Source organism: Neoarthrinium moseri (genome assembly GCF_022829205.1).
Source record: "Neoarthrinium moseri strain CBS 164.80 chromosome Unknown scaffold16_Wmoseri_CBS_16480, whole genome shotgun sequence".
In the NCBI taxonomy this organism is placed as follows: domain Eukaryota; kingdom Fungi; phylum Ascomycota; class Sordariomycetes; order Amphisphaeriales; family Apiosporaceae; genus Neoarthrinium; species Neoarthrinium moseri.
In genome coordinates this window covers 487,181-501,165 of record NW_026055130.1, presented here as the reverse complement: position 1 = coordinate 501,165, position 13,985 = coordinate 487,181, and the positions used below count along the sequence as shown (strand labels likewise).

The following is a 13,985-nucleotide window of genomic DNA, read 5'->3' as shown; positions in this document are numbered from 1 at the left end:
CGCACATGTGATCGTGAAAGATCAAGTTCTGACTAGAATCATGTATGGATGGATGAATGTTGTAAATCCCCATCGACGTCGTAGCCAGTGGCCCCCCACAAGTTGGCTGGGCACCTGCTACACGAGCATTCCAAGGTCTAGGTGATTAAGAAACGCTTTCGGTCGGAACATTCGGAAGGTCAGCACGGACCAAGTTGACCTATTGAAATCACTAACACACTAGCTCTGACGATGTTGGAGTTAGTCAACAACCGAGATATTTGGCACAAGGGATAGCATGTTTTATTCCTTTATTTCCGAGGAAGGTTGCTTAGTATCGGATTTGGACTTTGGATTCATATACTGCACTTGCACCTGCTACCTTACTACGGCTTAATTGCAACAGGCGAGGGACTTCAGCTAAAACACAGTTAATGTCACGGGCAGGAGGGCGGGTGGTGTTGGCGGTCCGTGTCAGTTCTACTGTTACAATTCTGGCGGGGCGTTCCTGAGACTATGTACGGACTGGCAGGCTCTGTCGACAGGAAAGAGCGACTATTCCAAGGATCACATGATCAGATATTGTCTAGGCTGGCTGCCAGTAGCCTCGCATTGGCAGCCCAGTCGACAACCTGATGCTAATTGACGCTCTCGGCCACTTGAACAGGGTTTCGGTAAGGGTGTATGCACGGTGATAGCTGCGCCAGTTGTTGGGGGTTGCACAATCGAGGTCCTTTGCTACGAAATGCATTGTCCTCAGGCTACATTTAAGCGCAGCGCCAACTTCTAATGCGTTCTCTTATCGTGAGCATGCGTAATCACTGCAACCTTGACGTGTTCTAGTGGTGGCATCTTGCACAATCAAGCGTCGACAGCCATCTGTCCGATTATGTCGTGTTGTTTCATCGCCGATAAGAGACGAGTTGGCGTCGTCAGCGCAATCAAATAAACAGCGAGATCTGATTGGCTTCTTGCTCTCTCGAGGTCCACCTTCCGTTCCAGATACAACCAATTCCAACGATCATACACCTCCCAATCCGACCTCGTTGTGGAGCGTAACTCAAATTCCCATCGACCTTCCACCTGAGACCATCCAGACTCCACTTTTGAGATATGTCTAGACATGCGCGCTTTGGTCGGGAACAACATATGCCTCCATATGAAGCTCATCATGAAGTTGATTTCGCGGATCATGGCTGACCGGCACATTTAATTAACCAAGGAGACGTGAAGTTGGTATCGGACGACTCTCACTGTTCAAATACGTCAGATACTCATTATGAACAAGCTACCGCTAGAGTTGGCATCGATAATAGCGGTGGACCTGGACATCGTCTCCCTAGGTTCTCTTCGACAGGCGTCAAAATTAACGAACAGCCTGTTCTCGCCAGTCTTCTTGCAGTACTTCCGAAGTCAACGAGTAGACCTTACAAGATCAGGACTGAAGCGGCTCTGCGGACTGGCTAGTAGCCCGGCTCTAAGATCAGCGGTCTCCTCGCTGACACTCGTTTGCCTTTACTATCACAATGACCCGTGGTACGACCAAAAACATCTCGCGGCTCTTCAAAACCCGTCTTTCCAAGACCCACGTGCAGCGGCTTCTGAGTACGCCCGCCTTTGCCGGAGGAACCGGGAATGGATTGCAGAACAGCGCGACGAGCAGAACCTCTTCATGGGCGAGGATATGCTATGCATGCTAGCAGACTGTCTGAGACACCTGAAGAACGTTCGTCATGTGAGCCTCGAGGCTTCAGTTGTGCACGGCGCCGACTTAATAAAGGTGCCGGAGGAAGTGGCATCATTGCGCTGGCGTGAGCTCTGGACTGGTGCCATCCAGGGGTATCGCATCTTGTTGATGGCCATTGCACGCTCTGGGGCCTTGCTCGACAGCCTTCACATTTATCAGTTGACCAAGAAATGCAGCATACCTACGCACGAAATAGTCGAGCCTTTGTCACTGTTCTCAGCGGCCGAAAGGGAAAACTTTGCCAACTTTGCAGCCCACTTGAAAGATTTCTCTATCAGCCTCGCTACTACAACTCTACCTGTCAGGCCACGTCCTGGCACCCACGCTTCCTGGGAAGAAATGATAGATCTTGATCCTTACGGAGCTTTCGACATTTCTCACGGGTCAAACCTCCATGCCAGCGATGGTCATGTCGATGCGTTGGCCGACATGGAAGGTGTCGCCCGCCTGCTCCAAGCGATGCCGAATCTGGAATCCCTCCATATCCACCTGTGTACGACTGTCAATGGCATTCTCGTCCGCGGTTACTATCAACACTTTCTCTCGACCATCTTCTTGGGAGGCTGGGTTTTCCGTAGGTTGTCCCAGCTTACGCTGCGCGGCCTCCAGGCGAGCCAGCAAGACCTATATGACATCCTCGCTAGGCATATTCCACAGCTCCGTATTCTGGGGCTCGAAAACATCACTCTCAACTCGGGTTCATGGAACCCCGTGTTTGACCTCCTTAGATGTGAGGCAAGGTCATTAGAGAAGCTGCGATTATCGGCACTGTGGTGTCCTGATTCTGACGGGAACAGGATGAACCTGGCTCCCATAGACAAAAGCCGTGACATCGACGACGTGGCCGATTTTCTTGATTGGGAGGAAGCTATCAACGGCGAGCGAATCTGGTACACGCGGAACATTAAAGGCGAGGAGGTGCGAGGGCCAGACGGGTTACAATTTCGGCCGATGGTGGAGAGCTTCGGGGACCCAGTCAAGGCAAGTTGGTATGTACGGCATCGCGCAGAATATGGGCCCTTGTGAAATAGCTAGTTTATATGTTTGACCATGTTTAAACCAACTACATAAAATGATACAAAGATGAGTGTGACAGGTGGACAGTTGATAGGAGAGCCATCGACTCATAGTATCAGACACGTTTACATAAGTGCAGAGTATCAGTATAGATATCGAAATCTCTTATTGCTTCGTCTCGCCAAGAACTAACTAGTCTTACCTCGGCAATAGCCAGATTCACCCCCTGTCAGTACTAACTGTTTTAAACCTATTGGCAGTTGTGCGGTATATCCAGCTGAAGCATAGGCTTGTCATCGGGCAAGTCCATTCCCTCGGCAAACAAGGCATCCTCGAACCGGTACATCTCGGCCTGCACATCGTCTGGCGTCTGTCTTTCTCTGCGCGGCGAATCGTGGGAAAAGGTTCCATCATCAGTTTTCAGTATTCGCCCATACTTCTCGACGTGTGCCCAGAAGCCCTCCCTGGTATACCGCCGCCAAGGCTCATGCCAGGATTGCTGCAGGAAACTCCCACTCTTCGTTGTAGTGGTAGCGGAAATGGAAGTTCTTGCGGCCAATACAGCCCCGGCAGAAGTAACCGCCCACGAAAGACTGTAACTCCTGGTCCCAGTATGGTGCGCGAATGAAGGCCAACCGCCGAACTGTCAGAGGCGATTTGGACAATCGACCAAAGTAATTGCATTCCCAAGATGACGTCACTGAGCGGGCCTTGGTTCGCTCTGGCTCAAGATCTGGATATGGACCTTGGCTGTAGCCACCAGCCTCGAGAGCGGCTATATAGCCACGTCTGTCGTAAATCTTGCCATAAACATTGATCCGCCCACAAGGATAAGGGTCGCCGGTGAAGTGGCCGAGCTCGCCGTATCTTCCGGGAACGGCCACAACCTATGGGATCGAATCGCGCTCTTCTATTGACAAACTAGCGGTCCGTTCATCCCTAAGGATGGGTATATAGCCCGGCAAGCGCCTCCAGCAAGGCCAGTATACACGTTCAGCGGTGATGAGATATATCAACTCGCCGAAGTGACCCCCTTCGCATGATGGGCTCCACACCAAGGCCCTGGGCAATCACCTGCCATATTTCCTTGCAAATCAAGCCCGAGTTGACCAATACAACGCGAACAACGATGTCATATGCAAGGTAGACCCACGCTTCAAGTTATACGATCAACTTGCAGTCGAAGAACCCAATCCCGCATTTTGTTTCCCCGCCCTTTGATCTGGGAACTCTGATCGACTTTGACCCGGCCCACACACTTGATCCGGCCAACTGGGCCACTGCACCCGTGGACAGAACCCCACTCCAAGGGGTTGGGAGTCGCGATCGAAAGTCTAGTTTGACATGTACGAACTGGACCAACTCCCATCACGCCGGAACCCAAACATCACCCAAGCAGAGTGCCAAGCACACAGGACAACTCATCAAGAGCCGGATACGGCAGCACAAGGCGACTGAGCTCTGCGGAAGCATCACATCTTGGGGGCCCGAGTTTGTGTCACTTGCTGAGGGAATATATTGCGACATGGACCAAAAGAAGACTTGGCCAATTTGCTAGAATGCTACAAATGTTGCGTGTTTCGATATTGCTGTGGACAAGTTCCGACTGGGGGCGGGTAACAGTCGTAGAGATGCTAAAAGGGCACATTTGCCAAGAATGACTTATACCAGTGTCGTACAGTGGTAAGACAGGCGCAGGTCACACTGTAAAGTGTTAGAAACATCGGTTTAGCATAGTAAATGCGAAAGACTTATAAGTTTTATTAAAAGTAATATAAAATCAAACGTTATTTAAAAGGTTTGTATTTAACGTATATATTAAATTAAAGTGGTGTTTTAAAATAAAATTAATTTAAAACGTTTATAATAATTAAAATAATTTTTAACATTTTTAACGACGAATTTAACGTATTTTATTTAATAAAACTTAATTAATTAAAGTGATAATTCCTTTTATAACGTATATAATAAGGGTTATCGGTCGTTAAAACGTAAGGTTTAATTATAAAAGTGAAAGGAGCGTTGTCTTTTTAAAATCTACACGTAACAAAAATAGTTATATAGGAAACAAAACGCAAAACCACACTACGCCACCGGGTAAGCCACACCACCCGAGCTTAATACCTCCATTTTCGTACGTCAAATGTCGGACGATTCTATGCCTAGTAGACAACATTTAGATGCAATCATCTTTAATCAAAACGCCACTACACACTACCCAACCAAGGAAACCAACGTGAACATTAAAAGACAACCTTGACATGCGTCAATTTCGTTCTCCTTCGGAAAACTTCTAGCATTAATAAATCTTGAGTTCAATTTCCTTGCGAATTGGTTCAATGTCCCTCCTCCATAGCATCTCTATAAGATTTGAAAACTTCTTAGGTAGCGGCTGTCCGGGCGCAGAGGGCAGCTCTATGGATAGGTTCTGGCAGGCGTTGTAAACCAGCTTTTTTACTATCTTGTTGAAAAGTTCTTCATAAACGCGATGCGGGGGATTGGGATAGGCTACTAATCCCACTTTTCTGTAGACTTCCGGCTCCGAGCTGGCCTGCTTTGGAGCCTTCGGAGGAGTCTCCGGAGCCTTTGGAGGCGTCACCAGAACCTTTCTCCCGATTAATTCGAATCTTCCCTGTTCGAGCCAAAGTAGGACTGCGGGAACAACAAAGCCTAGAACCATGGCCTTATCAAAAGGTTTGTTATTCTGAGTTTTTACCGAGTCGGTGAATTCACGCAAGCTATGCGTAAAAGCATTCAACTGCTCGATATATAGGCACAGAGGCCTGCATTGGCGGTGCATTGTACTGTTTGTTATGACAGCAAATGCAAACTCTTTCCAAACTTTTGTCGTTGAATGAGATATAGTTTCTGGCGCAAATTTTGGCTCGTTTGGGGGTCCCATGGGTGTTGCCTCATATGCTCGATCTTTCGCGCACGATTCTGTCGATTCTATGAATTCTTCATAGCTGGGCGGTTCCAAGTCCTGACATCTTTCGCAGAAGGCTTTGTTCTTATCGGAGTTTCCGTATATATGCGGCCAAGTGTTGCGGCGTGTATAACCACTCTCCACTTCTATTGTCATCCTCATATCTATGCCAGGCATTGTGTAGCAAGGGCCATTATCAGTTTTCATCTGACCCCGGAAATGACCACACTTTGCGTAACATATCTGAGAGTCCGAATATGTTACTGCTGGAAGAGGCTGCTTGTCTGATTGAGATGCCATTATGCCTACAAGTTTAGCCACGTAAACTGAATAACAACGGATCATCAACTCCATATGATAACGAGTCACCGTCACAGAAGCACTACCGGAACAGGCACTCATACTTATACACAGTCATACTGTCATTGAAAGGTCAGGTGCCATTGAAAATGACCAAATATCAAGCCAACTTTGTGTGTTGGAGATTTAATTTGCCACTATCAAAAAGGAAGTTGTCTGATGTGGCTGCTAACAGGACACAGGACAGCATATACAAAGAACTACCAACAATTTCAAGAAGCTCTACTCCATGACCTTCGGACCTCGCCTAATTTAGTTGCCATTGAAAAGGAACGGGGTTATGTTGGCGATCTCTTCGTCAAAGCAGCTCACAAATGTGACAGTGAAAAGTCGTTGTAGACGTGACATAGCTTTAACTAAGTAAACAAGAATATGCGCGCCTAATAACCACGTGATAAATACATAGGCACACTGTTTGATGTGATCTTGACCTTGAAACCATCCATTTGATAGACCAAGGCCAAATACTCTGGGCCTTCTCGAGCATAGGATAAAGTCAATTATCCCCCTTTCGTTCGTTGGAGTCATCTGCATCCTTATCTAGAGTGGGAGGCATTACTCTAACGGAATGAAGATGGTTTATAGGACAATACATTAACTACAAAGCACCGAGAGATTTGTATTGCATTAGGACTCACATCTCACTGAATGACGGGAAATACTTTTGATCAAACGTCTCGAAACTGTATGTGTACTTATTGACTTAGGCTCCGTTATCAATGATGATGAGCGATAGCGAAGAAGCAAATCAGTAGTCGTTTCAGCGCAAGGTTTTCGTATTAGTTCAGAAGCCCCTCTATTCCTCGTACTATAGCCTCCGATGTCTTCAGGTTAGTAGTCTTGTCAGAAATGGTCGGATAACCAACCTCTATTAGCTACTCACAAACGTACGGGTTCTGGAATTACATTACTATCATTAGATAGGAATGAAAACTTGTGTCATGAGGAAACCAAGAAACGCCGACCTCCACTGGTGTTCTTACGAAACCCGCACCTGAATGTTTTTGACTCTGCCTGCGTGGCATTCATTATGCCATACCCTTACGCGTCAGGTTTTTTCAATCGCCAATATGTCTCTGTGTCAGTGAAATCCCCGTTGTTCTCAAATCCACCAGCCTTCAGTAAACCCTCACTAGCCACATTATTCTTGTCAACTACAGCGCATAGAAGTTCTGTTGCCTTCACTGCGGCTTTGAAGTTGGGCGCAACGTCATAGTCAATTGTCGTGGCCCTGATCCCTGGGATCTCTACCTCCTTGCGTTTTAAGTTCCACCAGAACGTTGTATATGCCTTGATGAAGTCCCTTCCGTACTTATGGCGTTGGTGCTCCCCTTTTAAGACAAAAAATATCGAGGGCCAATCAGTCTCCCACAAGTCTGTCCCTATGCAACCGATCAGCTCTCCCTCTTCGCCATTCCTCTCTAAGAAAATGCCAAGCTCCAATCTATTATTGTTGCTTTCGTTCTGTAGAACAGTATTCATGTGCCTTTGAGTTGCCTCCATATTCACGTCTGGCCCAGTTCCAAAGTCATTCATAGGTTGTTCTTCGCTCCGTAGCCGATGAAGCGCTTCGGTATCCGACAAATTAAGCAACCGGAGAATTAGCCCATACTTCTCAGTGGTAAAAGGCTGAAAAGACATCCGGAGATTCTGCAAATCTGGAACAGTTGTGGAAACGGAGATCGGGCGAGTAAATCTCCAATAGACGTCGCCGTCGGGTAAAGTCTTGCATTTTGCAAAGTCACTTCTTTGTATGCGTTTCTCGTTTTGGTAATCCCCCTGTTTGACCGTGGTGCAAAGACACTCGAGGGGCTTCAGTACGCCGATAGGATCTTTCGGAACAGAGAAACCGAAAACTTCAAGCTTGGCCTCTTTACGAGGAAGTTCCCACCAATGTCTATACACTCCATGAAAGAAAATTTCCCAATTGTTATGAAACTCTTTAGTGTCGTCGTCTTCGATCTTTCTAATCGTGTAATAGTATGAAGGCCATGACGATGTAGTCACAACCACTCCGCCCACCCCTTCAAGAAGACTTTGGTCCCCACTCTGTATAACGAATAGCCCATAGTGCAGACTATCCGGATCATTTAATGCTTGCTCGAAGTGTTTTCGTCCCTCTGGGGTGTCATCGCGATAGATGTCTGGGCTGAAGTGGCCCACAGAAGTCGTCCTATCTTGCAGGAGAGCAGAGCATTCGACGAAATCCGAAGGTTGAAGCAGTCGTACAGTTCGCTTTTGATCATCATAGATAGCTTTGGTAAGTTTATCTACTACGGGAAGTGTTGTATCGACTCTCACCCGGGGGAGATTACTCAAAGTAACAGCAGCCATTATAGGTGGACTGGCAAATTAACCAGAGACTCACTCATTGATCGACGAGGTAGTCTGGCGTTAGATTTGCGTATAAAAGAGTGTTATAGAAACTATAATCCAGTGGCTCAAACAGAGAGTCAGGTATGTGTTCAGATCTAAGGGAATACTCTGAACTGTAGTCACCCGGAAAAAAACCTGACAGAACCTCCCCCAAAGCCCATTTATCTCATTCTTCTTGTTTAGACATGAAGATATATCCACATTTGGTTATTTGAGATCTGCCGGCCAACATGACATCTAGACAAAGGAATTTTGTGGGTAAGATCGTGGGTGACAGGCAAACACGGAGCACAGCCAACGTTAGGACAAAGAACGTACCCACAAACCCGAGAGCAACATAACGAATCCTCATCAGCTGCGTTTAAGCCGAACCTGTTTTTGGAATATCCATAAAACGAGCCCCCTTGTGCGTTGTTCAGAGAAAAAAAACCAACTGTTATAGGTATCCCGAGTTCGGGGTACTCCACCGTCACAAGAACCGCGCACACAGCCAACCTGTAATAGCGATGCGATCATATGCATTCCTCGATGGTTACGTTCCATTCAAGGAATGGTCTCAAATATGCCAACACAATTAACAGTTGAAGCCATGACAAGAATATTGCAGAAGTTTGCTCATATCTCTTGGCAGTTGATTAACATCGCAGCAGCTAATTAAATCTCAAATGGCACCTAGCGCCGTACGTCCCTTTTGGTATGTGCAGCATCGCGCAGAATATGGGTCCGCACAGAATGGGGCGGATCCTGTATAAACATAAACATATGAAGTTCGTTTGAAAATATAAAGTTTGGGTCATAGAACGCAACATACCATCATTAGACCACATCAGGAGGCACTTTGTCACTATGGCGCGGTTGCCCCACCAGGAGCAACAGTATCGCCGCCATCAGGCCTTGACTGGGGACATGAAATTGCGCATACCCTTGATATTGGCGGAGTACCACGGCGCGTCTCCAAACCCGCTACTCAGCAACATACTCAACATACGAGTTAGTCATCACCCGTATATAGCGGAACGCAGAAATTCAGCCAGATTATATGTTATGGGCGAGGAAGTGTTTGCCGGCTTGAACTACTTTCAGCGCTGCCGATCAGAATTACGCTAATTGTAGACCAGTCAAAGCGCAGTCACACTTTTCAGCCCATACTTGGAATAGTCAGTGCAAGAGACAACGGGGATGATGATCATGCGCATGTTCTTCTCCACTTCGCCGGTCTAGGGTACTTCTCTATCAAACGCGTATGCTGCATAGGAAGAGGGTTCTGGGCTATCGAACTTAAATCAATACCGACCGAGGCTTGCAAGCGATCGAAGCTCCGAGGTTAGTAGGCTTGTGAAATTGTCACATTTTCTGAAGATGAACCCTTGGAGGCGACGAAAAAGGATTTCAAACACCATCAGTGTTCTGGCTTCACAGTGTATACGATCTCCTCCACTCGCATGAACGCCAATTCCGATGTTCTTCTCAAAGTTGGTTATGGCGGCTCTGGCTGCTACGGTTCTCGCCGAGAAGACGCCTGTAACTCCTTTGTTGCTTGCAAATTTTGAACGATATGCTGCCTTCGCGTCTGCAGCTTATAGTTCCGATTGCGCCAATCCACCGTTCAACAGTACTGTAGTACGGTATATCAACGATGTACCTACGGACACCCAAGCCACTCTCTTCCGAGATGATATCGCACAGCAGTTCATCATCTCATTCCGGGGGACTTCAGACATTCAAGATTTCGTGACTGACCTGGACCAAGTCCTTGTTCCCTGTGTTGCGCAAGGGATCCAGTGCCCAACTTGCTTGGTAATACCATTACTCGCTACGGCTCGACAATGAGCACTGACTTGCGACCATAGTGCTGGCAAGGCTATCTAATTCAATATAACGCTGTCGCCAATACTGTCAAAAGCGCCATTGATGCGGGATTGCTACAATATCCCGGCTATAGCCTTGTGGTTACTGGGCATAGTATGGGTGGCGCGCTAGCCTCCCTAGCTGCCGCTTCACTCGACGGGCAAGGACTACCTCTTATCGCTTATACCTATGGTCAACCGCGTACGGGAAACCAAGCATATGCCAACTTGATCGATTCGGCCTTTAACGGCACCATGTATCGACTCACCCACACAAACGACGGCGTACCCCAAATCCCAGCGCAAAGTGATGGATATCGACACCACAGCAGAGAGTACTGGCAGAGCGACGATCCACCCACTATCGAGAATACTTTCCAATGCCAAGGGCAGGAGCCATCCGACTGTAACCAGAGCGGGCCGGGTTATGGCATAGGCAACGGGGGGATTGGAATCAATGCTGCTCATTTGAGCTATTTCGGTATTAGCACTGGAAATCCTCTGGATCCGAATGCTGCCTGTTAAGTCTTTTCCGTGGGAGTCTTGGGAGTATGGGTAGACAGCGTTTGACCTGTAATTATATCACGTTACCCCTTGACACGAGAGTTGACTACAGTGCGCACGACTTTGCGGCTTGGATACGTAACAACGACCCTTCGAAGCCCAGAGCAGCAAGTTTCAGCATCCAATGCCGTTCTTGCTAATAAAAGTACTTTAAATGCCCTACTTGGAATAGTTTCTCTGTCACAGCAGAAGTCCCACTAAAGGGAGATCTCTCGAAGTGATAGCGGCTACCATAAGTTGAGTCGGGTAAGCGTGAACCACAAGATATGTTGGCGCTAATTATGTGTATAGGACTGTTACAGAAGGGATCATATAGCGTTATGTGCAAAGAATCAGAGATATATGAGTGCGCAACGGGGCAGACTCTGTCAGGTTCACTTTGGGTAACTACATTTTAGAGTATTCCCTCAGAACCACACAACATACCTGTCTCTGTACAAGGCACTGGATGATAGCTCGACAAAGGAAAACCGTGTCTCAGACGGCCAGACTGATTGTCAAAGAGTGGGACCAACGTATGATGAAGTGCATGCCCACGAGACCGTGAGCAATGTAGAAGATGCTCGTCACCTGCATCTACACGTTTTGCAACAGGAGGGCTTCCAGATTGTGGAGGGGCATGGCGGCCTGGGGTTCTTAGAGGTCGACGAACACAGTCTAGTCTTCACAGTCTCATGCAACGTGCCCGTCAAGCAAATCGTGTTCGATCTGGCGAGGCCTGCCGCCATGATATGTGGTCCGACAAACCCTGCCGAGGTCAATAACGGAAAGTGGACAAAGGTCATCACGGATTCCGGTCCTCCGATGTGGATAGCGTAAGTCTAATATCCCTCCTTTTCCTTTTGCTCGCCTTTCTTTTCTCTATCCCCAAAGGAGAAAGTCAGACACTGGAGAGGGCCTGCACTAAGGAACCGAAAAAGCCCCTGGACGACTGATAGCGGTTCCCCGAGAACAATAAAGCTGGAAAGAGAGAATTACAAGGAAATATTCCTTACGGTACAGGAAGATTCAACATTCGGGGAATTGTCAATTTTTATACGCCAGGACGACTGACATAGTAAACTTAACGGATCGGGTAGATAGATTATATATCCAAGACTCAACCAACTGGGTATTTCTCTACCGGCCGCGAGCCGGCTGATGCCATTCGCGCAGGTGCACTCTGGAGGAAGACTGGGGCAAACAAAGTTTGGGTGGGTGCAAGCCGAGCAACGTCTCTCCCGGCGGTCTTCAACTGATTTTACAGCTAGAGGCATTGATTGTAAATGAATTTATTGGGTTTCGGGTCATTCTCTCCCAGGTACCTGCGAGCAATGCTTGCTTGATTTCTCCTCTCCTGACGGGATTGATGTGCACCTGTCTCTCAGGCCATCTGGCAGATGACCAACGCCACCTGCGAGCCAGATGATCCCACAACTTTCCAATCAATTCGATGGCGCACGTGCCTCCGAAGCGGCGCAAACGAAACCCACTCACTGCATTGCCTGGGTAAGCAACTCGTTACGCACTGGATACCCAGGAACCCTCAATTGCCACAAGCCGCGATACATACCAGAGTGCAAGGCAAGGCAGTTCAGATTATGGAATTGGGCGCAAGACGCACACATCTAGGGTACTTTGAGCATCGATAACTTGGTCTCCGGGTGTCACATTTGCGAGCATACCCGCTTGAAACGAGACCATGGGCTCGGACGATTTCCTGAGCAATCCGGCCCTGATCTACGAGAGCCCGGACTGGTTACCCGTGCCACGGGCCCCCTTGGTACTGGCCCACGACGGCGGCGGCACCACCTTCAGCTACCATTGCCTGGACCCGACCAACCGGGCGCTGTACGGTATTGAGAATGCGCATCTGCACCAGGGCGGCTATTGGGAAGGCGGGATCCAGGAGATGGCGAAGCATTACATTCAGCTCATTGCCAGGTCCATACCAGCTGGGGGAAACATTATCTTGGGTGGTAAGTCTCATCACCCCTGGTCTGGAATTCCCGTTTCTGACCTCAGTGAAGGTTGGTCACTCGGCGGTATACTGTCGCTTGAGATGGCGCACCAGATAGCCACTGACACTGAGATGCGGCCTCGCTTTACCGTGCTTGGAATCATCATGATAGACAGTATCTGCCCCAGGCGTACGGCAGATCTTCCAGCCGCCGCCAAGATACCCCCACCGCAGCAGATCGTCAAGACGGACGAGGAGATGAAGGCAATGAAGCTGAAGGAGAAGGTCGCTCTCAACATGGCACACGCCCGGATCATGGTGCCGCACTGGGACAAGCCGCAGTGGACCAACAGCAAGGCCCCTCCGACCGTCTTGCTACGCGCAAAGGAAACGGTGGATCACGCTGACCAGAAATTCGTCGACGTCACCCGCCATGATCGGATGCTCGGCTGGGGCCCGTACAGCGAAGAGAATGGCAACTTTATCCGCACTGTTGTCGACATAGAAGGTCATCACTTTTCGGTTTTCGCAGACGAAAATGTAGGTTTTCGATCCCTCGAAAGGAGTCCACTGCTAACAGCGGACTAGATTGCAGCCATTACAGTGAAGATATGCGCGGCTGCCAATGACATAGAGGCGGGCCGGTATTCAAAGTAAACTAAACATCAATAGAGCCGTCAATAGAGCGCACACGCGGAAGGACAGGGTAGGCCATAATATGGTAGAGCCAGTATACCCATAGAAACGGCAGCATGATTAAACACCAGGTTATATTGAAATTTGCAATTAGCTGATACTATTCTGTTATTTGGATCGAGACTTTCTTCACTGCCATGTAATTCGTAATGAGCTCCTTGCCAACCGTATTTTGGTTGATGGTTCAAGTCTTAGAGGTGGCAAAGGCTCAATGCCCGAGTAGAGAATACCGTCGTCGAGGTCTGGGTAGCCCGTAACAATATATTCGGCGACCGAGGGATGGAAGGCAGCCGGCCAATACTAAACGCGAGAGTGCGCGTTGTAGCAGCCGTGGGCAATTATGAGGTTGGATGATCTGTTCAAGTTCAGGGTGAGAACAGTTCATGAAGTAGCACGCAAATAGCGCGTGGCTAGCCTGAGATGCTGAATCGTTCGGTGCCACGGCCACTGTCAGCGCCGTTTGGGGTCAGGGCGAAGGTCCTCCGGCATTCCCAACGGCGGTATTACCTAGAGAGTAGGCGTGCAATGACACAC

At 48.4% G+C, this 13,985-nt stretch overlaps 5 protein-coding genes across 5 annotated transcripts; 3 read left to right on the top strand and 2 right to left on the bottom strand.

The window, feature by feature from the left end:
• Positions 1 to 1,258: 1,258 nt before the first annotated feature.
• Positions 1,259 to 2,752, top strand: JN550_005378 (uncharacterized protein; the record flags this gene model as incomplete). Its single annotated transcript, XM_049316999.1, has 1 exon — positions 1,259 to 2,752. One exon carries the CDS (start codon positions 1,259 to 1,261, stop codon positions 2,750 to 2,752), a length of 1,494 nt encoding a protein of 497 aa, XP_049172794.1.
• Positions 2,753 to 2,993: 241 nt separating this feature from the next.
• On the bottom strand, positions 2,994 to 3,784 carry JN550_005377 (uncharacterized protein; the record flags this gene model as incomplete). Its single annotated transcript, XM_049316998.1, has 3 exons — positions 2,994 to 3,207; positions 3,260 to 3,630; positions 3,761 to 3,784. The coding sequence occupies 3 exons, from the start codon at positions 3,782 to 3,784 to the stop codon at positions 2,994 to 2,996; spliced, it is 609 nt and encodes a 202-aa protein (XP_049172793.1).
• A 3,286-nt stretch (positions 3,785 to 7,070) lies between these two features.
• Positions 7,071 to 8,363, bottom strand: JN550_005376 (uncharacterized protein; the record flags this gene model as incomplete). The annotated part of the gene is made up of 1 exon (XM_049316997.1): positions 7,071 to 8,363. One exon carries the CDS (start codon positions 8,361 to 8,363, stop codon positions 7,071 to 7,073), a length of 1,293 nt encoding a protein of 430 aa, XP_049172792.1.
• Positions 8,364 to 9,863: 1,500 nt separating this feature from the next.
• JN550_005375 (uncharacterized protein) lies at positions 9,864 to 11,723 on the top strand (the record flags this gene model as incomplete). The annotated part of the gene is made up of 5 exons (XM_049316996.1): positions 9,864 to 10,202; positions 10,256 to 10,733; positions 11,108 to 11,138; positions 11,215 to 11,631; positions 11,690 to 11,723. The coding sequence occupies 5 exons, from the start codon at positions 9,864 to 9,866 to the stop codon at positions 11,721 to 11,723; spliced, it is 1,299 nt and encodes a 432-aa protein (XP_049172791.1).
• A 774-nt stretch (positions 11,724 to 12,497) lies between these two features.
• On the top strand, positions 12,498 to 13,412 carry JN550_005374 (uncharacterized protein; the record flags this gene model as incomplete). Its single annotated transcript, XM_049316995.1, has 3 exons — positions 12,498 to 12,774; positions 12,826 to 13,295; positions 13,344 to 13,412. The coding sequence occupies 3 exons, from the start codon at positions 12,498 to 12,500 to the stop codon at positions 13,410 to 13,412; spliced, it is 816 nt and encodes a 271-aa protein (XP_049172790.1).
• Positions 13,413 to 13,985: the final 573 nt, after the last annotated feature.